This window comes from Bombina bombina, chromosome 9 (genome assembly GCF_027579735.1).
Source record: "Bombina bombina isolate aBomBom1 chromosome 9, aBomBom1.pri, whole genome shotgun sequence".
In the NCBI taxonomy this organism is placed as follows: Eukaryota; Metazoa; Chordata; class Amphibia; order Anura; family Bombinatoridae; genus Bombina; species Bombina bombina.
Window position 1 is genome coordinate 222929266 of NC_069507.1, and position 26015 is coordinate 222955280.

Consider the following 26015-nt stretch of genomic DNA (forward strand, 5'->3'; position numbering starts at 1 on the left):
TACTGTGTTTGTGCTTAGAACGGAGGTTTGGGTCACATGAATATTCCGCTTCTGTCAGATTTAAACAAACGGATCGCTCGTGATTATGGAGTTTTGTTGGAGAGCCCCGGCATTGCTCTAAGGTATTTATTAACAATACTGGATGTTTTATTTTGTCATTGTAAAAGCAAACTTAAAGGGACAGTCTAGTCCAAAATAAACTTTCATGATTCAGATAGAGAATGTAATTTTAAACAATTTTCCAATTTACTTTTATCACCAATTTTGCTTTGTTCCCTTGGTATTCTTAGTTGAAAGCTAAACCTAGGAGGTTCATATGCTAATTTCTAAGCTCTCTAAGGCCGCCTCTTCTCTCAGGGCATTTTGACAGTTTTTCACCACTAGAGGGTGTTAGTTAATTTGTGTCATATAGATAACACTATGCTCAAGCACGTGGAGTTCTAGTGAGTCAGCTCTGATTGGCTAAAATGCATGTCTTTAAAAAGAACTGAAATAAGGGGGCAGTTGCAGAGGCTTAGATACAAGGTAATCACAGAGGTAAAAAGTGTATTTATATAACTGTGTTGGTTATGCAAAACTAGGGAATGGGTAATAAAGGGATTATCTATCTTTTTAAACAATAACTATTCTGGTGTAGACTGTCCCTTTAACATAAAGTAGAGAATTGAGTAAATACAATAAGATGGTAGATCTCAAATTATATCTCCTTCCACTCATAATCTGTAACAATGATGCATCTTTCCAGCATATATTGTAGCATAAATTGAATTTAATAGACTTACAAATTCTTCCTGCTTCAATATTTCAAGTCTCTACTTGACTATGATTTTTAAACCCAGAAGAGATGTACTCACGTTGTAATGTAATCTCCATATTTTAACTTCAAGTTGAATTCCCAATTTGCGACAAATGTTCAAATCTGTTGATCAGAGCTTTGTGTGTGCAACCTTCAGTAATTTAATGCATTCACAAATCATATGGGGTAGGTAGTGATTAAGAAAACTGTCCCTGGAAACAAAACATTAAAACAACCAGCATGTGTTGTGTTGTTTTTTTTTAACTTTTGAAATTTGATAGTTTAAGTAGACTGTCTCTTTAAATTATTGTAGTGAGGCTGACATATACCACCCGCCAACAATGAATGCTTAAAAGAGACACTAAACTTACAATTAAAGTTTCCTGATTCAGATAGACCATGTGGTTTTAAGATATTTACCAGTTTACTTGTATTATCAGATTGTGCAGTCCTTTTTTATATGCACACTTTCTGAGGCACCAGCTACTATTGTTCAAGTGCAAAAGCTTGCTGTGTGTGTGTATACCGTATACAACAAAAGTGAGTACACCCCTTGGGCAATATCACTTAAATGTCAGTAGGGTATTTTGTTAAGTAAAATTAAAAACTAACAGTTTAGATTTTCTAAATTAAAAATACCAGCTCCACAGTAGGAAGTATATGTGTGTGTATATATATATATATATATATATATATATATATATATATATATATATATATATATATATATATATATATATATATATATATATATATATATATATATATATATATATATATATATATATATATATATATATACACATACGACCTAAATAAGAAGCACTCAAAGAGAATACAGTAATACAATAATATGCAATATATAGTCTCTTAGGATATCAATGCCAACATTGGAAAAAGTATATGTAGAGGGTGGAGCAGTTTCTAAATTTCCAAGATTCCAAAAGTAGGTACACACCAAAACGGAGTCCAATAAGTAATGAATAGTGAAATGTAGATAAAATAGATTGAAAATCCACAGTGCCTGGAGTAGGAAATCCCCTTAGGGTGTCTACTTACACTCCTTATAAAATAACAAAAACAGGAGCGCTATAGCTGAAGGTGAAAAGACAAAGGTGACTAAGCCGATTTGCTAAGATATAAAAGTAAAAGGTGTATCCCTTAAATTAAAGGGTACTTCTAGCAATATAGCTCAAAGTGGAACAAACAATTTTAATATAAATGTGATAATGCAGAAAAATAAATTATAAAAGTAACAGGTGTATCCCTTTAATTAAAGTGCTAATTAGCCTAAACCAATACGTATACTTATAGTTATAAATTTTAATAGTAAATGAAGTCCAAACAATAAATAAATGTAATAAGGCTATGCCAAATTTAATAAACACAATAAGACACAGTACTAAAATGCCTATCTGTTAAAATGGTATAAAAAACGGACGTCTCCGTTAAAAATTAGAACTAGGTTGCCACCACATAAAAACAGATCTGTAGAAATATATAATAGAGGCCGTAAAAGTAGAACTGGTAATACTTGACTTAGTCCAAACTTAAAGTCTCAAGGGTGAAAGTTCCAAAATAAAATGCTTAGTTTTAGATTGCGAGCAACCGCAGGCTTACCCCCAGGCTGTGTGTACTCTGTGGTCTCTGTAAGTAAAGTTACCGCCGTAGCGGGATGGCGTCACCTTTATGGGCGCTGTCCTGGAATAGCCTCCTGATTGGTCCTTTAGCGGAGCGGCTTCAAGTATTAACTTTGACTTCCAACAAAGTATCTGCTCTTAAGTGCCTGTCAGCACGCAAGATACCTTTTGAAGGATGTTGTGTGGAAGAAAAGGATTGTTTAGCTTTGTCCAATCTCCAATTACAGAGGATCAGTGACCTCGCTGTGCAATGGATCAGTTGGTCCTGTGGTAGCCTGTTTAGACCGCGCTGACCTTGTTACCAATTCTGTCAGTCTCTGCCAGCGTGGTCTGCTGTTTTCAATTAATCACTAATGCACAGGGTATTAAATCCCAAAACTGATTAAAATAAAGGTTATAGCTCCAGCTATAGATAGGTATAGAAATATCAAGAGTTGCAACTCTTGAGTCTGTAGGATTGTTGTTGCAGTGAGGTCTTCAAATGTTTGTTTGCAGAAATGGATCTTTAAAATGTATGTTTGCAAAGAGTCTGTAGGATTGTTGTAGCAGTGAGGTCTTCAAATGTATGCTTGCAGAGAGTCTGTAGGATTGTTGTTGCAGTGAGGTCTGTGTTTATATATTTTTTATATATATATATATATATATATATATATATATATATATATATATATATATTTCTCTTGTTAAGTGTATTCAGTCCACGGGTCATCCATTACTTATGGGATTATATCTCCTTCCCAACAGGAAGTTGCAAGAGGATCACCCAAGCAGAGCTGCTATATAGCTCCTCCCCTCACATGTCATATCCAGTCATTCTCTTGCAACTCAACTAGATAGGTCATTGTGAGAGGTCTGTGGTGTTTTTATACTTAGTTTATTTCTTCAATCAAAAGTTTGTTATTTTAAATGGCACCGGAGAGTGCTGTTTGTTCTCAGGCAGTATTTAGAAGAAGAATCTGCCTGCGTTTTCTATGATCTTAGCAGAAGTAACTAAGATCCACTGGCTGTTCTCGCACATTCTGAGGAGTGGGGTAACTTTCAGAAAGGGAATAGCATGCGGGGAATCCTGCAAACGAGGTATGTGCAGTAAATTATTTTTCTAAGGAATGGAATTGAATAAGAAAATACTGCTGATACCGATGTAATGTAAGTACAGCCTTAAATGCGGCGGCGACTGGTATCAGGCTGATGAATGTATGTACAATGAGTAATTTTCTAAGGAATGGAATTTGACTAAGAAAATACTGTTAATACCGAAATATTGTATAAGCCTTAACTGCAGTAGAAGCGACTGGTAGCAGGCTTATTAATAACACTATCTAACTTTTAAAGTGTATGTTTAAAACGTTTACTGGCATGTTATTCGTTTTTTGTGAGGTACTTTGGTGATAAATCTTTTGGGGCATGAAATTTTCAACATGGCTGTTTATTTCTATATAGAAACGATTAACTGAGGTTTCCCACTGTTATAATAGGAGTGGGAGGAGCCTATTTTAGCGCTTTTTTGCGCAGTAAAAATTCAGTTTCAGTCTTCCTGTTTCTTCCTCCTTGATCCAGGACGTCTCTAGAGAGCTCAGGGGTCTTCAAAAGTCATTTTGATGGAGGTAATCAGTCACAGCAGACCTGTGACAGTGTGTTTGACTGTGATAAAAAACGTTAATTGTTAAATTGATTATCCGTTTTTGGGTATTAAGGGGTTAATCATCCATTTGCTAGTGGGTGCAATACTTTTCTAACTTAATACATTTTCTGTGAAGATTTGGTTGCTATAACTGACTTGGTTCTTTGTTATTTCAACTGTGATGTTTTTTTGTGCTTCTTAAAGGCGCAGTAGCGTTTTTTATATTGCTTGTAAATTTACTTGAAAGGTTTTTCCAAGCTTGCTAGTCTCATTGCGAGTCTGTTTAAACATGTCTGACACAGATGAATCTGCTTGTTCACTATGTTTGAAGGCCAATGTGGAGCCCCACAGAAATATGTGTACTAAATGTATTGATGTCACTTTGAATAAAAGTCAATCTATATCTGTAAAGAAATTATCACCAGACAACGAGGGGGAAGTTATGCCGACTAACTCGACTCGCGTGTCAGTACCTTCGCCTCCCGCTCAGGGGGCGCGTGATATTGTGGCGCCAAGTGCATCAGAGAGGCCCATACAAATCACTTTGCAAGACATGGCTGCTGTTATGACAGAGGTATTATCTAAATTGCCTGAATTAAGAGGCAAGCGCGATAGCTCTGGGTTAAGGACAGAGCGCGCTGATGATGTGAGAGCCATGTCTGATACTGCGTCACAATTTGCAGAACATGAGGACGGAGAGCTTCATTCTGTGGGTGACGGATCTGATCCAGGGAGACCGGATTCAGAGATTTCTAATTTTAAATTTAAGCTTGAGAACCTCTGCGTATTGCTAGGGGAGGTATTAGAGGCTCTGAATGATTGTAACACGGTTGCAATTCCAGAGAAAGTATGTAGGTTGGATAGATACTTTGCGGTACCGGTGTGTACTGACGTCTTTCCTATACCTAAAAGGCTTAAAGAAATTATTAGCAATGAGTGGGATAGACCCGGTGTGCCCTTTTCCCCACCTCTGATGTTTAGAAAAATGTTCCCGATAGACGCCACCACACGAGACTTATGGCAGACGGTCCCTAAGGTGGAGGGAGCAGTTTCTACTTTAACTAAGTGTACCACTATCCCGGTGGAGGATAGTTGTGCTTTTTCGGATCCAATGGATAAAAAATTAGAAGGTTACCTTAAGAAAATGTTTGTTCAACAAGGTTTTATCTTACAGCCCCTTGCATGCATTGGGCCTGTCACTGCGGCTGCGGCATTCTGGTTTGAGTCTCTGGAAGAGGCCATTCGCACAGCTCCATTGGATGAGATTATGGCCAAGCTTAAAGCACTTAAGCTAGCTAATGCATTTGTTTCTGATGCCGTTGTACATTTAACCAAACTAACGGCTAAGAACTCCGGATTCGCCATCCAGGCGCGCAGAGCGCTATGGCTTAAATCCTGGTCAGCTGACGTGACTTCTAAATCTAAATTGCTTAATATTCCTTTCAAAGGGCAGACCTTATTCGGGCCCGGCTTGAAAGAAATTATTGCTGACATTACTGGGGGTAAGGGTCATACTCTTCCTCAGGACAGGGCCAAGTCAAAGGCCAAACAGTCTAATTTTCGTGCCTTTCGTAATTTCAAGGCAGGAGCAGCATCAACTTCCTCCGCTCCAAAACAGGAAGGACCTGTTGCTCGTTACAGACAGGGCTGGAAAACTAACCAGTCCTGGAACAAGGGCAAGCAGGCCAGAAAGCCTTCTTCTGCCCCTAAGACAGCATGAAGAGAGGGCCCCCTATCCGGAAACGGATCTAGTGGGGGGCAGACTATCTCTCTTCGCCCAGGCTTGGGCAAGAGATGTCCAGTATCCCTGGGCGTTGGAGATCATATCTCAGGGATATCTTCTGGACTTCAAAGCATCTCCCCCACAAGGGAGATTTCATCTTTCAAGGTTATCAGCAAACCAAATAAAGAAAGAGGCATTTCTACGCTGTGTGCAAGACCTCTTAGTATTGGGGGTGATCCACCCAGTTCCGCGGACGGAACAAGGGCAAGGGTTTTACTCGAATCTGTTTGTGGTTCCCAAGAAAGAGGGAACCTTCAGACCAATCTTGGACCTAAAAATCTTAAACAAATTCCTCAGAGTTCCATCATTCAAAATGGAAACTATTCGAACCATCCTACCCATGATCCAAGAGGGTCAATACATGACCACGGTAGACTTAAAGGATGCCTACCTTCATATACCGATTCACAAAGATCATTATCGGTACCTAAGATTTGCCTTTCTAGACAGGCATTACCAGTTTGTAGCTTTTCCCTTCGGGTTGCCTACGGCCCCGAGAATCTTTACAAAGGTTCTGGGCTCACTTCTGGCGGTTCTAAGACCGCGAGGCATAGCGGTGGCTCCGTATCTAGACGACATCCTGATACAGGCGTCAAGCTTTCAAATGGCCAAGTCTCATACAGAGATAGTTCTGGCATTTCTGAGGTCGCATGGGTGGAAGGTGAACGTGGAAAAGAGTTCTCTATCACCACTCACAAGAGTCTCCTTCCTAGGGACTCTTATAGATTCTGTAGAGATGAAAATTTACCTGACGGAGTCCAGGTTATCAAAACTTCTAAATGCTTGCAGTGTCCTTCATTCCATTCCACGTCCTTCAGTGGCTCAGTGCATGGAAGTAATCGGCTTAATGGTAGCGGCAATGGACATAGTGCCGTTTGCGCGCCTGCCTCTCAGACCGCTGCAATTATGCATGCTAAGTCAGTGGAATGTGGATTACTCAGATTTGTCCCCTCTACTAAATCTGGATCAAGAGACCAGAGATTCTCTTTTCTGGTGGCTTTCTCGTGTCCATCTGTCCAAGGGTATGACCTTTCGCAGGCCAGATTGGACGATTGTAACAACAGATGCCAGCCTTCTAGGTTGGGGCGCAGTCTGGAACTCCCTGAAGGCTCAGGGATCGTGGACTCAGGAGGAGAAACTCCTCCCAATAAATATTCTAGAGTTAAGAGCAATATTCAATGCTCTTCTAGCTTGGCCTCAGTTAGCAACACTGAGGTTCATCAGATTTCAGTCGGACAACATAACGACTGTGGCTTACATCAACGATCAAGGGGGAACCAGGAGTTCCCTAGCGATGTTAGAAGTCTCAAAGATAATTCGCTGGGCAGAGTCTCACTCTTGCCACCTGTCAGCGATCCACATCCCAGGCGTAGAGAACTGGGAGGCATATTTCTTCTGTTAAGTGTGATCAGTCCACGGGTCATCATTACTTCTGGGATATTACTCCTCCCCAACAGGAAGTGCAAGAGGATTCACCCAGCAGAGCTGCATATAGCTCCTCCCCTCTACGTCACTCCCAGTCATTCTCTTGCACCCAACGACTAGATAGGATGTGTGAGAGGACTATGGTGATTATACTTAGTTTTATATCTTCAATCAAAAGTTTGTTATTTTAAAATAGCACCGGAGTGTGTTATTACCTCTCTGGCAGAGTTTGAAGAAGAATCTACCAGAGTTTTGCTATGATTTTAGCCGGAGTAGTTAAGATCATATTGCTGTTCTCGGCCATCTGAGGAGTGAGGTAAACTTCAGATCAGGGGACAGCGGGCAGATGAATCTGCATAGAGGTATGTAGCAGTTTTTATTTTCTGACAATGGAATTGATGAGAAAATCCTGCCATACCGATATAATGTCATGTATGTATACTTTACACTTCAGTATTCTGGGGAATGGTACTTCACTAGAATTACACTGTAAGAAATACATAAAGCTGTTTAATAACTAGAGATTATGTTTAACGTTTTTGCTGGAATGTAAAATCGTTTTCATTTGCTGAGGTACTGTGTGAATAAATGTTTGGGCACTATTTTTCCACTTGGCAGTTGCTTAATCTGTTTTTCTGACAGTTTCTGTTCTCCCTCACTGCTGTGTGTGAGGGGGAGGGGCCGTTTTTTGGCGCTTTTTCTATGCATCAAATATTTCAGTCAGCAACTCATTGTATTCCCTGCATGATCCGGTTCATCTCTACAGAGCTCAGGGGTCTTCAAAACTTATTTTGAGGGAGGTAATTTCTCTCAGCAGAGCTGTGAGAATTATAGTTTGACTGAGATAAAAAACGTTTATTCTGTAATTTGTTTCCTGCTTTCAGAATTTGTTATCTTTGCTAATGGGATTAAACCTTTGCTAAAGTTGTGTTGTTTACAAGGATTGAGGCTATAACTGTTTCAATTTATTAATTTTCAACTGTCATAGATCTTCTGTGCTTCTTAAAGGCACAGTACATTTTAATATTATTCTAATTGAATTGTATTTCCAAGTTGCAAGTTTATTTGCTAGTGTGTTAAACATGTCTGATTCAGAGGATGATACCTGTGTCATTTGTTGCAATGCCAAAGTGGAGCCCAATAGAAATTTATGTACTAACTGTATTGATGCTACTTTAAATAAAAGTCAATCTGTACAAATTGAACAAATTTCACCAAACAACGAGGGGAGAGTTATGCCGACTAACTCGCCTCACGTGTCAGTACCTACATCTCCCGCTCAGAGGGAGGTGCGTGATATTGTAGCGCCGAGTACATCTGGGCGTCCATTACAAATCACATTACAGGATATGGCTACTGTTATGACTGAGGTTTTGGCTAAATTACCAGAACTAAGAGGTAAGCGTGATCACTCTGGGGTGAGAACAGAGTGCGCTGATAATATTAGGGCCATGTCAGACACTGCGTCACAGGTGGCAGAACATGAGGACGGAGAACTTCATTCTGTGGGTGACGGTTCTGATCCAAACAGACTGGATTCAGATATTTCAAATTTTAAATTTAAACTGGAAAACCTCCGTGTATTACTAGGGGAGGTGTTAGCGGCTCTGAATGATTGTAACACAGTTGCAATACCAGAGAAAATGTGTAGGTTGGATAAATATTTTGCGGTACCGACGAGTACTGAGGTTTTTCCTATACCTAAGAGACTTACTGAAATTGTTACTAAGGAGTGGGATAGACCCGGTGTGCCGTTCTCACCCCCTCCGATATTTAGAAAAATGTTTCCAATAGACGCCACCACAAGGGACTTATGGCAAACGGTCCCTAAGGTGGAGGGAGCAGTTTCTACCTTAGCTAAGCGTACCACTATCCCGGTGGAGGATAGCTGTGCTTTTTCAGATCCAATGGATAAAAAGTTAGAGGGTTACCTTAAGAAAATGTTTGTTCAACAAGGTTTTATATTGCAACCCCTTGCATGCATTGCGCCGATCACGGCTGCAGCGGCATTCTGGATTGAGTCTCTGGAAGAGAACATTGGTTCAGCTACTCTGGACGACATTACGGACAGGCTTAGAGTCCTTAAACTAGCTAATTCATTCATTTCGGAGGCCGTAGTACATCTTACTAAACTTACGGCGAAGAATTCAGGATTCGCCATTCAGGCACGCAGGGCGCTGTGGCTAAAATCCTGGTCAGCTGATGTTACTTCTAAGTCTAAATTGCTTAATATACCTTTCAAAGGGCAGACCTTATTCGGGCCCGGGTTGAAAGAGATTATCGCTGACATTACAGGAGGTAAAGGCCATGCCCTGCCTCAGGACAAAGCCAAAGCCAAGACTAGACAGTCTAATTTTCGTTCCTTTCGTAATTTCAAAGCAGGAGCAGCATCAACTTCCTCTGCACCAAAACAGGAAGGAGCTGTTGCTCGCTACAGACAAGGCTGGAAACCTAACCAGTCCTGGAACAAGGGCAAGCAGACTAGGAAACCTGCTGCTGCCCCTAAAACAGCATGAATTGAGGGCCCCCGATCCGGGATCGGATCTAGTGGGGGGCAGACTTTCTCTCTTCGCCCAGGCTTGGGCAAGAGATGTTCAGGATCCCTGGGCGCTAGAGATAATATCTCAGGGATACCTTCTGGACTTCAAATACTCTCCTCCAAGAGAGAGATTTCATCTGTCAAGATTGTCAACAATCCAGACAAAGAAAGAGGCGTTTCTACGCTGCGTACAAGAGCTCTTGTTAATGGGAGTAATCCATCCAGTTCCACGATCGGAACAGGGACAGGGGTTTTACTCAAATCTGTTTGTGGTTCCCAAAAAAGAGGGAACTTTCAGACCAATCCTGGACTTAAAGATCCTAAACAAATTCCTAAGAGTTCCATCGTTCAAGATGGAGACTATTCGGACAATTTTACCTATGATCCAAGAGGGTCAATACATGACCACTGTAGATTTAAAAGATGCTTACCTTCACATACCGATTCACAAAGATCATTATCGGTACCTAAGGTTTGCCTTCCTAGACAGGCATTACCAGTTTGTGGCTCTTCCATTCGGATTGGCTACAGCTCCAAGAATCTTCACAAAGGTTCTGGGTGCTCTTCTGGCGGTACTAAGACCGCGGGGAATCTCGGTAGCTCCATACCTAGACGACATTCTGATACAAGCTTCAAGCTTTCAAACTGCCAAGTCTCATACAGAGTTAGTGCTGGCATTTCTAAGGTCACATGGATGGAAGGTGAACGAAAAGAAAAGTTCACTCGTTCCACTCACAAGAGTTCCCTTCCTGGGGACTCTTATAGATTCTGTAGAAATGAAGATTTACCTGACAGAGGTCAGGCTAACAAGACTTCAAAGTGCTTGCCGCACCCTTCATTCCATTCAACACCCGTCAGTGGCTCAATGCATGGAGGTAATCGGCTTAATGGTAGCGGCAATGGACATAGTACCCTTTGCACGCTTACACCTCAGACCACTGCAACTGTGCATGCTAAGTCAGTGGAATGGGGATTACTCAGACTTATCCCCTTCTCTGAATCTGGATCAAGAGACCAGAAATTCTCTTCTATGGTGGCTTTCTCGGCCACATCTGTCCAGGGGGATGCCATTCAGCAGACCAGACTGGACAATTGTAACAACAGACGCCAGCCTTCTAGGTTGGGGTGCCGTCTGGAATTCTCTGAAGGCTCAGGGACAATGGAGTCAGGAGGAGAGTCTCCTGCCAATAAACATTCTGGAATTGAGAGCAGTTCTCAATGCCCTCCTGGCTTGGCCCCAGTTGACAACTCGGGGGTTCATCAGGTTTCAGTCGGACAACATCACGACTGTAGCTTACATCAACCATCAGGGAGGGACAAGAAGCTCCCTAGCTATGATGGAAGTATCAAAGATAATTTGCTGGGCAGAGTCTCACTCTTGCCACCTGTCAGCAATCCACATCCCGGGAGTGGAGAACTGGGAGGCGGATTTCTTAAGTCGTCAGACTTTTCATCCGGGGGAGTGGGAACTTCATCCGGAGGTCTTTGCCCAAATACTTCGACGTTGGGGCAAACCAGAGATAGATCTCATGGCGTCTCGACAGAACGCCAAGCTTCCTCGTTACGGGTCCAGATCCAGGGATCCAGGAGCAGTCCTGATAGATGCTCTGACAGCACCTTGGGACTTCAGGATGGCTTACGTGTTTCCACCCTTCCCGTTGCTTCCTCGATTGATTGCCAGAATCAAACAAGAGAGAGCATCAGTGATTCTAATCGCACCTGCGTGGCCACGCAGGACTTGGTATGCAGACCTGGTGGACATGTCATCCTGTCCACCTTGGTCTCTACCTCTGAAACAGGACCTTCTGATACAGGGTCCCTTCAAACATCAAAATCTAACTTCTCTGAAGCTGACTGCTTGGAAATTGAACGCTTGATTTTATCAAGACGTGGATTTTCTGAGTCAGTTATTGATACCTTAATACAGGCTAGGAAACCTGTTACCAGAAAGATTTACCATAAGATATGGCGTAAATACCTATATTGGTGTGAATCCAAAGGTTACTCTTGGAGTAAGGTTAGGATTCCTAGGATATTGTCTTTTCTACAAGAAGGTTTAGAAAAGGGTTTATCTGCTAGTTCATTAAAGGGACAGATCTCAGCTCTGTCCATTCTGTTACACAAACGTCTGTCAGAAGTTCCTGACGTCCAGGCTTTTTGTCAGGCTTTGGCCAGAATTAAGCCTGTGTTTAAGACTGTTGCTCCACCATGGAGTTTAAACCTTGTTCTTAATGTTTTACAGGGCGTTCCGTTTGAACCCCTTCATTCCATTGATATAAAGTTGTTATCTTGGAAAGTTCTATTTTTAATTGCTATTTCCTCGGCTCGAAGAGTCTCTGAATTATCAGCCTTACATTGTGATTCTCCTTATTTGATTTTTCATTCGGATAAGGTAGTCCTGCGTACTAAACCTGGGTTCTTACCTAAGGTAGTTTCTAACAGGAATATCAATCAAGAGATTGTTGTTCCTTCTTTATGCCCAAATCCTTCTTCAAAGAAGGAACGTCTACTGCACAACCTGGATGTAGTCCGTGCTCTAAAATTTTACTTACAGGCAACTAAGGAATTTCGACAAACGTCTTCTCTGTTTGTCATTTACTCTGGGCAGAGGAGAGGTCAAAAAGCTTCCGCTACCTCTCTTTCTTTTTGGCTTCGTAGCATAATTCGTTTAGCTTATGAGACTGCTGGACAGCAGCCTCCTGAAAGAATTACAGCTCATTCTACTAGAGCTGTGGCTTCCACTTGGGCCTTCAAGAATGAGGCCTCTGTTGAACAGATTTGCAAGGCTGCAACTTGGTCTTCGCTTCATACTTTTTCCAAATTTTACAAATTTGACACTTTTGCTTCATCGGAGGCTATTTTTGGGAGAAAGGTTCTTCAGGCAGTGGTTCCTTCTGTATAAAGAGCCTGCCTATCCCTCCCGTCATCCGTGTACTTTTGCTTTGGTATTGGTATCCCAGAAGTAATGATGACCCGTGGACTGATCACACTTAACAGAAGAAAACATAATTTATGCTTACCTGATAAATTCCTTTCTTCTGTAGTGTGATCAGTCCACGGCCCGCCCTGTTTTTAAGGCAGGTAAATATTTTTTAATTTATACTCCAGTCACCACTTCACCCTTGGCTTTTCCTTTCTTGTTGGTCCTTGGTCGAATGACTGGGAGTGACGTAGAGGGGAGGAGCTATATGCAGCTCTGCTGGGTGAATCCTCTTGCACTTCCTGTTGGGGAGGAGTAATATCCCAGAAGTAATGATGACCCGTGGACTGATCACACTACAGAAGAAAGGAATTTATCAGGTAAGCATAAATTATGTTTTTCTAAGTCGTCAGACTTTTCATCCGGGGGAGTGGGAACTCCATCCGGAGGTGTTTACTCAACTGGTCCATCGTTGGGGCAAACCAAAACTGGATCTCATGGCGTCTCGCCAGAACGCCAAGCTTCCTTGTTACGGATCCAGGTCCAGGGACCCGGGAGCGATGCTGATAGATGCTCTGACAGCCCCTTGGGTCTTCAACATGGCTTATGTGTTTCCACCATTCCCGATGCTTCCTCGACTGATTGCCAGGATCAAACAGGAAAGAGCATCGGTGATTCTGATAGCGCCTGCGTGGCCACGCAGGACCTGGTATGCAGACCTAGTGGACATGTCGTCCTGTCCACCATGGTCTCTGCCTCTGAGGCAGGACCTTCTAATTTAGGGTCCTTTCAATCATCCAAATCTAATTTCTCTGAGACTGACTGCATGGAGATTGAACGCTTGATTCTATCAAAGCGTGGCTTCTCGGAGTCGGTTATTGATACCTTAATACAGGCTCGGAAACCTGTTGCCAGAAAAATTTACCATAAGATATGGCGTAAATATTTATACTGGTGCGAATCCAAGAGTTACTCATGGAGTAAGGTTAGGATTCCTAGGATATTGTCTTTTCTACAAGAGGGTTTAGAAAAGGGCTTATCTGCTAGTTCGTTAAAGAGACAGATTTCTGCTCTGTCTATTCTTCTACACAAACGTCTGGCAGAAGTTCCAGACGTTCAGGCCTTTTGTCAGGCTTTGGCTAGGATTAGGCCTGTGTTTAAGACTGTTGCTCCACCGTGGAGTTTAAACTTAGTTCTTAAAGTTCTTCAAGGTGTTCCGTTTGAACCCCTTCATTCCATTGATATTAAGCTGTTATCTTGGAAATTCTGTTTTTGATGGCTATTTCCTCGGCTCGAAGAGTCTCTGAGTTATCTGCCTTACATTGTGATTCTCCTTATCTGATTTTCCATTCAGACAAGGTAGTTCTGCGTACTAAACCTGGGTTCTTACCTAAGGTAGTTTCTAACAGGAATATCAATCAAGAGATTGTTGTTCCATCACTGTGTCCTAACCCTTCTTCAAAGAAGGAACGACTCTTGCATAATCTGGACGTAGTCCGTGCCCTGAAGTTCTATTTGCAGGCAACTAAAGATTTTCGTCAAACTTCTTCCCTGTTTGTCGTTTACTCTGGACAGAGGAGAGGTCAAAAAGCTTCGGCTACCTCTCTCTCCTTTTGGCTTCGTATCATAATACGCTTAGCCTATGAGACTGCTGGACAGCAGCCTCCTGAAAGAGTTATAGCTCATTCCACTAGAGCTGTGGCTTCCACCTGGGCCTTTAAGAATGAGGCCTCTGTTGAACGGATTTGCAAGGCTACAACTTGGTCTTCACTTCACACTTTTGCTTTTTCGGAGGCTGTTTTTGGGAGAGAGGTTCTACAGGCAGTGGTTCCTTCCGTTTAAAGTTCCTGCCTTGTCCCTCCCATCATCCGTGTACTTTAGCTTTGGTATTGGTATCCCATAAGTAATGGATGACCCGTGGACTGAATACACTTAACAAGAGAAAACATAATTTATGCTTACCTGATAAATTTATTTCTCTTGTAGTGTATTCAGTCCACGGCCCGCCCTGTCTTTTAAGGCAGATCTAAAGTTTAAATTCAAACTACAGTCACCACTGCACCCTATGGTTTCTCCTTTCTTGTCTTGTTTCGGTCGAATGACTGGATATGACATGTGAGGGGAGGAGCTATATAGCAGCTCTGCTTGGGTGATCCTCTTGCAACTTCCTGTTGGGAAGGAGATATAATCCCATAAGTAATGGATGACCCGTGGACTGAATACACTACAAGAGAAATAAATTTATCAGGTAAGCATAAATTATGTTTCTCTCAGGATACCCTGACCTACAGGATTGTCTCAGTTAAATATTACACGCTACTGTACGCAATTACATCTTTTCCAGCTTATTTATAGGGGTATACACACACATACCAAGGGGTTTCTTAACAGATACTCTTGATATACTTTTGTTTAGTCAGTTCATTGCGCCCTTTATTATCTCTCTTTTCTCTTGTCTACTCATACTCAACTTCTTATCATAGCTGGAGTTACGGGGATTCTCAGGGCAGCACAATAGTGAACTGTTAACTTTCTAGATCTTAGGCTCTACACTGCGCCAGACTCAAACATATAATATTATAATATATATCACACACACACTGACTATTATTGGCTGATGGCTGTCACATGATACAGGGGGTTGTTGAAATGAAGTAAATTTTGAAATTTGGCAGAAAAAAAATCTATTTTGCATTGCCTTTTTATCAGGCACTTGTTGATTATGCAGTTTTACTGTATTTAATAGTCCTTTTAAGTTTGGAGGGTTGTCAACCATTTGATTGTTAGTGTTATGATCTTAATCTCTGTAGGAAATTTAGCTGAGCTGTAGTTTTACTAACTGCACCTGCATTTCTCTTTAGCTCAGCATTCTTACTTTGTAGTTTTTGTTTTTTAACTAAAGTTTGAGAAAACTCACAATGCTCTTTCTCTAAGTTTAGGATAATTTTATAACAATACTGAGCAAATTATAAAGGAGCATCACATTTTCCCTGTCCTATATAAAGAGCATTATGAGTAAGAAATATTCACAGCAAGTATATAACTTAAAAAATGCACAGTAACAAAATTGCACTGAACAGACATACAAGCCCTCTCATTAAAGAAACTCATCTAGACTGGACTCTGTAGTTGTTCCTTCAAATTAATTAGGCATTAATATCTTGTCTTTTTGGTCAGAGTTTTGATTATTATTTTATTTTTTTTAAATCCTAAACCGTAGCTTAACCTACAACTTGATTTTTATTTATACATCTATATATAATAATAATAATATTATTGTCAACTTCCAGGGTGCACTCTAGAAGTAAATATAAGATCCAAATGCATAAAAAGGCACTCACTGGACTTGAGTAAAATAAATCTTAATGTTTATTTATACAGATACAAAGGGGTAATGTTTCAGAGTTTAAAAACAGTTTTTAGTTTCATGTTTATGAACCATTTTTGGCATTTCACAAAGGGGCTGTAATGGCTCTGAAACGTTGTCTTTGTATCTGTATAAATAAATGTTATTTTATTCAAGTCCAGTGAGTGCCTTTTTTATGCATTTGGAATATACAACACACACACACACACACACTGTGATTTAGGTTAGTTATGTAATGATTTTTCTGTCTTTGGCCATTCTAAGCTCTGGTTATTTCCTTTTGCTTATTCAGGGGACTTTTCATCATCGATCCTAATGGAATAATCAAGCATCTGAGTGTGAATGATCTTCCTGTTGGGCGCAGTGTTGAGGAGACACTACGTTTAGTCAAAGCTTTTCAGTACGTGGAGACTCATGGAGAAGTCTGCCCAGCAAACTGGACTCCCCACTCCCCAACGGTAAGCACGGGAACTGATGAATGCTTGGTCTTGTCCTATATTCATTAGCTGTTAGGTGATCACAAATACCATGAATCATGTACTAAAACAATAGCTACTGTAAATGGACATATGGGTGATTGGCACCTGATACACGCAACTTCGTTTAGACACCGCACCACAGCTCAAAGTGCAGGTGACGACGTGTATCATTTCAGTGACTGCTTTTCATCATACAAGGCACTGCTTACTCTCTGAGCCGGTGTGATGCTGACTGCTGGTGCACAAGGAATGCATAGTATATGTGCGTATGTCACTGAAAAACATAATTTATGCTTACCTGATAAATTCCTTTCTTCTGTTGTGTGATCAGTCCACGGGTCATCATTACTTCTGGGATATAACTCCTCCCCAACAGGAAATGCAAGAGGATTCACCCAGCAGAGCTGCATATAGCTCCTCCCCTCTACGTCAGTCCCAGTCATTCGACCAAGAATCAACGAGAAAGGAGTAACCAAGGGTGAAGTGGTGACTGGAGTATAATTTAAAAGATATTTACCTGCCTTAAAAACAGGGCGGGCCGTGGACTGATCACACAACAGAAGAAAGGAATTTATCAGGTAAGCATAAATTATGTTTTCTTCTGTTATGTGTGATCAGTCCACGGGTCATCATTACTTCTGGGATACCAATACCAAAGCAAAAGTACACGGATGACGGGAGGGATAGGCAGGCTCATTATACAGAAGGAACCACTGCCTGAAGAACCTTTCTCCCAAAAATAGCCTCCGAAGAAGCAAAAGTGTCAAATTTGGAAAAAGTATGAAGCGAAGACCAAGTTGCAGCCTTGCAAATCTGTTCAACAGAGGCCTCATTCTTAAAGGCCCAAGTGGAAGCCACAGCTCTAGTGGAGTGAGCTGTAATTCTTTCAGGAGGCTGCTGTCCAGCAGTCTCATAGGCTAAACGTATTATGCTACGAAGCCAAAAAGAGAGAGAGGTAGCAGAAGCTTTTTGACCTCTCCTCTGTCCAGAATAAACGACAAACAGGGAAGAAGTTTGGCGAAAATCTTTAGTTGCCTGCAAGTAGAACTTGAGGGCACGAACTACATCCAGATTGTGTAGAAGACGTTCCTTCTTTGAAGAAGGATTTGGACACAAGGATGGAACAACAATCTCTTGATTGATATTCCTGTTAGTGACTACCTTAGGTAAGAACCCAGGTTTAGTACGCAGAACTACCTTGTCTGAGTGAAAAATCAGATAAGGAGAATCACAATGTAATGCTGATAACTCAGAGACTCTTCGAGCCGAGGAAATAGCCATTAAAAAGAGAACTTTCCAAGATAACAATTTTATATCAATGGAATGAAGGGGTTCAAACGGAACACCCTGTAAAACGTTAAGAACTAAGTTTAAACTCCATGGCGGAGCAACAGCTTTAAACACAGGCTTGATCCTAGCTAAAGCCTGACAAAAAGCCTGGACGTCTGGATTTTCTGACAGACGCCTGTGTAACAAGATGGACAGAGCTGAAATCTGTCCCTTTAATGAACTAGCTGATAAACCCTTTTCTAAACCTTCTTGTAGAAAGGACAATATTCTAGGGATCCTAACCTTACTCCAGGAGTAACGTTTGGATTCGCACCAGTATAGGTATTTACGCCATATTTTATGGTAAATCTTTCTGGTAACAGGCTTCCTAGCCTGTATCAGGGTATCAATAACCGACTCAGAAAAACCACGTTTTGATAAAATCAAGCGTTCAATTTCCAAGCAGTCAGTTTCAGAGAAGTTAGATTTTGATGTTTGAATGGACCCTGTATCAGAAGGTCCTGTCTTAGGGGTAGAGACCAAGGCGGACAGGATGACATGTCCACTAGATCTGCATACCAAGTCCTGCGTGGCCATGCAGGCGCTATTAGAATCACTGATGCTCTCTCCTGTTTGATTTTGGCAATCAATCGAGGAAGCAGCGGGAAGGGTGGAAACACATAAGCCGTCCCGAAGTTCCAAGGTGCTGTCAAAGCATCTATCAGAACCGCTCCCGGATCCCTGGATCTGGACCCGTAGTGAGGAAGTTTGGCGTTCTGGCGAGACGCCATGAGATCTATCTCTGGTTTGCCCCAACGTCGAAGTATTTGGGCAAAGACCTCCGGATGAAGTTCCCACTCTCCCGGATGAAAAGTCTGGCGACTCAAGAAATCCGCCTCCCAGTTCTCCACTCCCGGGATGTGGATTGCTGACAGGTGGCAAGAGTGAGACTCTGCCCAGCGAATTATCTTTGATACTTCCATCATTGCTAGGGAGCTTCTTGTCCCTCCCTGATGGTTGATGTAAGCTACAGTCGTGATATTGTCCGACTGAAACCTGATGAACCCCCGAGTTGTTAATTGGGGCCAAGCCAGAAGGGCATTGAGAACTGCTCTCAATTCCAGAATGTTTATTGGAAGGAGACTCTCCTCCTGATTCCATAATCCCTGAGCCTTCAGAGAATTCCAGACAGCGCCCCAACCTAGTAGGCTGGCGTCTGTTGTTACAATTGTCCAGTCTGGCCTGCTGAATGGCATCCCCCTGGACAGGTGTGGCCGATAAAGCCACCATAGAAGAGAATTTCTGGTCTCTTGATTCAGATTCAGAGTAGGGGACAAATCTGAGTAATCCCCATTCCACTGACTTAGCATGCACAATTGCAGCGGTCTGAGGTGTAGGCGTGCAAAAGGTACTATGTCCATTGCCGCTACCATTAAGCCGATCACCTCCATGCATTGAGCTACTGACGGGTGTTGAATGGAATGAAGGACACGGCATGCATCTTGAAGCTTTGTTAACCTGTCTTCTGTCAGATAAATTTTCATTTCTACAGAATCTATAAGAGTCCCCAAGAATGGAACTCTTGTGAGAGGAAAGAGAGAACTCTTCTTTTCGTTCACTTTCCATCCATGCGACCTTAGAAATGCCAGAACTAACTCTGTATGAGACTTGGCAGTTTGAAAGCTTGAAGCTTGTATTAGAATGTCGTCTAGGTACGGAGCTACCGAAATCCCTCGCGGTCTTAGTACCGCCAGAAGGGCACCCAGAACCTTTGTGAAGATTCTTGGGGCCGTAGCCAATCCGAATGGAAGAGCTACAAACTGGTAGTGCCTGTCTAGGAAGGCAAACCGTAGGTACCGGTGATGATCTTTGTGAATCGGTATGTGAAGGTAAGCATCTTTTAAATCCACTGTGGTCATGTACTGACCCTTTTGGATCATGGGTAAGATTGTCCGAATAGTTTCCATTTTGAACGATGGAACTCTTAGGAATTTGTTTAGAATCTTTAAATCTAAGATTGGCCTGAAAGTTCCCTCTTTTTTGGGAACCACAAACAGGTTTGAGTAGAACCCTTGTCCTTGTTCCGACCGCGGAACCGGATGGATCACTCCCATTAATAACAGATCTTGTACACAGCGTAGAAACGCTTCTTTCTTTATCTGGTTTGTTGACAACCTTGACAGATGAAATCTCCCTCTTGGGGGAGATAATTTGAAGTCTAGAAGGTATCCCTGAGATATGATCTCTAGCGCCCAGGGATCCTGAACATCTCTTGCCCAGGCCTGGGCGAAGAGAGAAAGTCTGCCCCCCACTAGATCCGGTCCCGGATCGGGGGCTCTCGGTTCATGCTGTCTTTGGGGCAGCAGCAGGTTTCCTGGCCTGTTTGCCTTTGTTCCAGGACTGGTTAGGCTTCCAGCCTTGCCTGTAACGAGCAACAGCTCCTTCCTGTTTTGGTGCAGTGGAGGTTGATGCTGCTCCTGTTTTGAAATTCCGAAAGGGACGAAAATTAGACTGTCTAGCCTTAGCTTTGGCTTTGTCTTGAGGTAGGGCGTGGCCCTTACCTCCTGTAATGTCAGCGATAATTTCTTTCAAACCGGGCCCAAATAAAGACTGCCCCTTGAAAGGTATATTAAGTAATTTGGACTTAGAAGTAACATCAGCTGACCAGGATTTTAGCCACAGCGCCCTACGTGCCTGTATGGCGAATCCTGAGTTCTTAGCCGTAAGTTTGGTTAAATGTACTACGGCCTCCGAAATGAATGAATTAGCTAGTTTAAGGACTCTAAGCCTGTCCATAATGTCGTCTAGCGTAGATGAACTAAGGTTCTCTTCCAGAGACTCCATCCAAAATGCTGCCGCAGCCGTAATCGGCGCGATACATGCAAGGGGTTGCAATATAAAACCTTGTTGAACAAACATTTTCTTAAGGTAACCCTCTAATTTTTTATCCATTGGATCTGAAAAAGCACAGCTATCCTCCACCGGGATAGTGGTACGCTTAGCTAAAGTAGAAACTGCTCCCTCCACCTTAGGGACCGTTTGCCATAAGTCCCGCGTGGTGGCATCTATTGGAAACATCTTTCTAAATATTGGAGGGGGTGAGAACGGCACACCGGGTCTATCCCACTCCTTAGTAACAATTTCAGTTAATCTCTTAGGTATAGGAAAAACGTCAGTACTCGCCGGTACCGCAAAGTATTTATCCAACCTACACAGTTTCTCTGGTATTGCAACGGTGTTACAATCATTGAGAGCTGCTAAGACCTCCCCTAGTAATACACGGAGGTTCTCCAATTTAAATTTAAAATTTGAAATATCTGAATCCAATCTGTTTGGATCAGAACCGTCACCCACAGAATGAAGCTCTCCGTCCTCATGCTCTGCAAGCTGTGACGCAGTATCAGACATGGCCCTAGTATTGTCAGCGCACTCTGTTCTCACCCCAGAGTGATCACGCTTGCCTCTTAGTTCTGGTAATTTAGACAAAACTTCAGTCATAACAGTAGCCATATCATGTAATGTTATCTGTAATGGCCGCCCAGATGTACTAGGCGCCATAATATCACGCACCTCCCGGGCGGGAGATGCAGGTACTGCCGCGTGAGGCGAGTTAGTCGGCATAACTCTCCCCTCGCAGTTTGGTGAAATTTGTTCACATTGTACAGATTGACTTTTATTTAAAGTAGCATCAATACAGTTAGTACATAAATTTCTATTGGGCTCCACCTTGGCATTGGAACAAATGACACAGATATCTTCCTCTGAGTCAGACATGTTTAACACACTAGCAATAACTTGCAACCTGGTTATAATCTTTTTTAGCAAAAACGTACTGTGCCTCAAGGAGGTACTAAACGATTAAATGACAGTTGAGATAATGAACTGAAAAACAGTTATAGCATCAAACTTTAAAACAACACAACTTTTAGCAAAGGTTTGTTCCCATTAGTAAAATAACAATAATTAAATTTGACATAAAAATTACAGAGCAACGTTTTTATTCACAGTCAATATAAAATTCTCACAGCTCTGCTGAGAGAATATACCTCCCTCCAAAGAAGTTTGAAGACCCCTGTAGATTTGTCAGAGATGAACCGGATCATGCAGGAAATATAAGAGTAGCTGACTGGAAATTTTTGATGCGTAGCAAAGAGTGCCAAAAACGGCCCCTCCCTCTCATACACAGCAGTGAAGAGAAACGAAACTGTCACAATTAAAAGCAAACAACTGCCAAGTGGAAAATAATGCCCAAATATTTATTCACTCAGTACCTCAGCAATGTAAACGATTCTACATTCCAGCAAAAACGTTTAACATGATAAATACTTATTAAAAGGATTAGTGACCTTTCACAGAGTAGTTCCGGTGAAATACCATCCCCAGAATACTGAAGTGTATACATACATGTCATTATAACGGTATGGCAGGATTTTCTCATCAATTCCATTCAGAAAATAAAAACTGCTACATACCTCAATGCAGATTCATCTGCCCGCTGTCCCCTGATCTGAAGCTTTTACCTCCCTCAGATGGCCGAGAACAGCAATATGATCTTAACTACTCCGGTTAAAATCATAGTAAAAAACTCTGGTAGATTCTTCTTCAAACTCTGCCAGAGAAGTAATAACACGCTCCGGTGCTATTGTAAAATAACAAACTTTTGATTGAAGTCATAAAAACTAAGTATAATCACCATAGTCCTCTCACACATCCTATCTAGTCGTTGGGTGCAAGAGAATGACTGGGACTGACGTAGAGGGGAGGAGCTATATGCAGCTCTGCTGGGTGAATCCTCTTGCATTTCCTGTTGGGGAGGAGTTATATCCCAGAAGTAATGATGACCCGTGGACTGATCACACATAACAGAAGAAATGTGATATCTTTTGCTTGAAGAGTTGAAGTATGCTTCTGTTCATAACTGAAATGCATTCCGCTTTAACCATAACTAACCTGCTGAGAATCTCTGGTATAAAGTTTTTAAAATCCATTTTCACTTTTTGCTCTAATAAATTTAATTTTTATCAATGCAAGCTTTAATCATACAGTAACTTTTATTTTATTATTTGTGTCTTTACAGATTAAGCCCAACCCAGAGGGCTCCAAGGATTACTTTGAGAAAGTAAATGAATAACTTTGCAGTCCATCTATTTCACAGCACAGAAGATGACTTTGAACTATTTAGAGTTTACAATGAAGGCTATGATTTTGTTTCTATAAAGGTTATGTTCATGTGCAGGGCAAGCTACACACCTAGAAATAAAATCCTCTTTACAGAACAGATAGTTGTGACGTCTCCTTATTAGTAAAGGGAAATCCTAATGCACTAATGACATATTTGTTAGAGCTTGTCATGTTGTATTAGAGAGTTAAAAAAAATTAGACTATTTAACTCCTGCAAAGAAGTTTAAAAGTACAGGTAATGTCCTGTCGACCGCTGTAAGCCTTACGGTTCGTTAACAGGACACAACCAGTCAGCAGTGGTTGGTACTTAACCCTGGCAATCACTGGCTTTGCCCTGCTCCTGTTGAGGCTTGCAGACCCCAACTAGGACTTTTGTGTTGAAGGGACACGGAACCCATATGATGAAGCAGTTGAAAGTGATACAGCATAGCTATGAAAATCTGACTAGAAAATATCACCTGAACAAAGGTAAATATTTTGCCTAAAAAATTCCTCGGTAGCCACATCCCTTTTGTAGCCAATCAAGATGCTAGTTTCGGGACTTGCAAGGGAGTGTGCATTTTGGCTGTGCAGGCGCAGTCATGTTATTTCCTTATAGTTTAAGGAAATTTACTATGAAATCTGGTGAGATTTCAGTGAAATCTCACAAGATTACAGTAAAGCAAAGTGTGACATCAGCACTGATGAAGCTGATTGGCAATTTTGTTTTGCGTTTTCCCCCAACATGCAGCTGATAGTAGATCAAGGAACTGTTAAAAGAACTTGCTATTGTGAGTTAAAGACATTTTGACGTAAAATATCTTTTTCACATATAGATGTTCAGGTGATATTTCCATCTCAGTTTTTTACAGTTATGCTGCATTACTTTCAAGTGATTTTAGCATATGGGAATTATGCAGGGGCGGACTGACAAGTCGAGCAATTCGGCCCTTGCCCGAGGGCCCCACATCTTAGAGGTGGCCCCCGCCGCCACTGCAGACAGATGCAGGCAGCACTAATTAAGGAAACATTTTTTTATTTTTTATATTCAAATTAATTTTTATTAACTGGTTCTGGCTGTAACTTTCTGGGTTAGAGAGGGGGGCACTCAAGTTTGTGCGGTGGAGGGCTGGGGGTGTGAGCGGTGCACTGTTTTGGCTCAGCCATATATGCAGAGTAGTGACTGTGGAAGCAGGAGGGAAGTCCTGGTCTGGCTGGAAGAGGCAGCTGATACAGGCAGCACAACTTCTGCAATATGTTGAATAATATGGGATATTCCAAAATGTGTATATTTTATATCTGCAAATTTGAACGAACTACAATTTGCAGATGGAAATATACACAATGCGATAGTTATACTTTTGGAATACAATTAGCCTGGCACATGTGTTTTTGTTTCTACATAAGCAGCCAGTTTGTTCCTCACCCTTGTGTCTGACGTGAACCCGTTGGCTGTAGCACAGACTGAGCTTTCTACATTTTGTGTAACTGAGAGCATCCCTACAAGTGGTTTCTCACAACTCCTGTATAACCTTATGTAAGCAGAAAGTTATGAAGTGATCAATCAGATCGCTACTGTTTGCACATGCTAATAAGGTCTTCAGATCATTACAGTGATTAACTATAATTGCCTTGTGTACTTGGTTTAGGGTGTTTATATAAGCTTGCATGTGTACTACATAATGTCAGTGCCTGGGTAAAGGAATCTTATGCTAGTTGTGTGTATACTTTTGTGTCTCCAGGGCTGGGTTAGTTGGTTTGGTTTGGTGTCGCTGTCACACACAGATTATTTTTTACCCTGCAAACCAACACCGTGATGGCTAAGAAGGAAAAAAAAAAGTACATTCTTCAAATTCCTCTTACATAAAGAGAAACAGAAGCTGAGGAGAAGCCACAATCTGTCTTAGGGTAAAAATTTAGAGTAGCCATGCTTACAGCTTAGTAATTTCTTTCTTTGTACTGTCAGTTTTACACGGCTTGTTCCCTTTTCACCCCCACCCCCCCTTATGTATGGAGCAGTGTCTGGACTAACTGTGCTGATAAGGAGCAAACAGCAGCAAGGGCAGCACAGATGGGGGGGTTACTGAAGATTCCAAGCTCTCACACATCCACCCTATCCTTGTAAAAACCAACCCTTTTATTTAAAAAATTGTATGCAACAGAATCATCTATTGGATCATAAAGAATCCAGAATTTATGTTTCAGTGTCTCTGACAGAGTATAAACTCTTTTCCCAGTGAAAAGAAAAACGTATAAGGAAAGAGATATATATATATATATATATATATATATATATATATATATATATATATATATATATATATATATATATATATATATATATATTGTGTAGTTCATTAACAAATCTAGACAGGCCAGTAGGCCTGTTTTTCCCACAGAAAACCTCTGCAATACACTGTTTCCAATGCAGCAAGGAATTCTGGGTAAGATATGCAAATTAGGTTCACAATGACACACCTTTTTACTTCATGTCTGCTTTTCAGCAGATTTTCAGCATCGCTATTCACACAGCTTATAAGCTTAGCTAGGGTTAAAGCAGTGATTCATAACTATCCCAGGACACAGACTGTTTCGTGGTTTTTGCCACTCATCAGCTGGGAGAAAGTTTGAATCACTGCTGAGTGAAGTTGTTTCCGTTTGAATCACTGCTGAGTGAAGTTGTTTCCGGGCAAAACACAACATTTTAAATTAGGGAGAGGTAAAAGGTGAGTTTAAAATTCTCCACTACGCACAAAATATAGAGAAAATAACTCAAGGTGTAGTTCATTAACAAATCTAGACAGGCCAGTAGGCTTGTTTTTCCCACAGAAAACCTCTGCAATACACTGTTTCCAATGCAGCAAGGAATTCTGGGTAAGATATGCAAATTAGGTTCACAATGACACACCTTTTTACTTCATGTCTGCTTTTCGGCAGATTTTCAGCATCGCTATTCACACAGCTTATAAGCTTAGCTAGGGTTAAAGCAGTGATTCATAACTATCCCAGGACAGAC

At 41.5% G+C, this 26015-nt stretch overlaps 1 protein-coding gene across 1 annotated transcript in view; it reads left to right on the forward strand.

Moving 5' to 3' along the window:
- Positions 1–23117, forward strand: part of PRDX3 (peroxiredoxin 3) — a 72883-nt gene extending 49766 nt beyond the window's left edge. Inside the window, exons 5-7 of the mRNA XM_053692666.1 lie at positions 19–122; positions 16384–16549; positions 22917–23117. Of these exons, the coding sequence (XP_053548641.1) occupies positions 19–122; positions 16384–16549; positions 22917–22970 (324 nt within the window). The 3' untranslated portion in view covers positions 22971–23117. The remainder of the gene's footprint in view (positions 1–18; positions 123–16383; positions 16550–22916) is intronic.
- The last annotated feature ends 2898 nt before the right edge of the window (positions 23118–26015 follow it).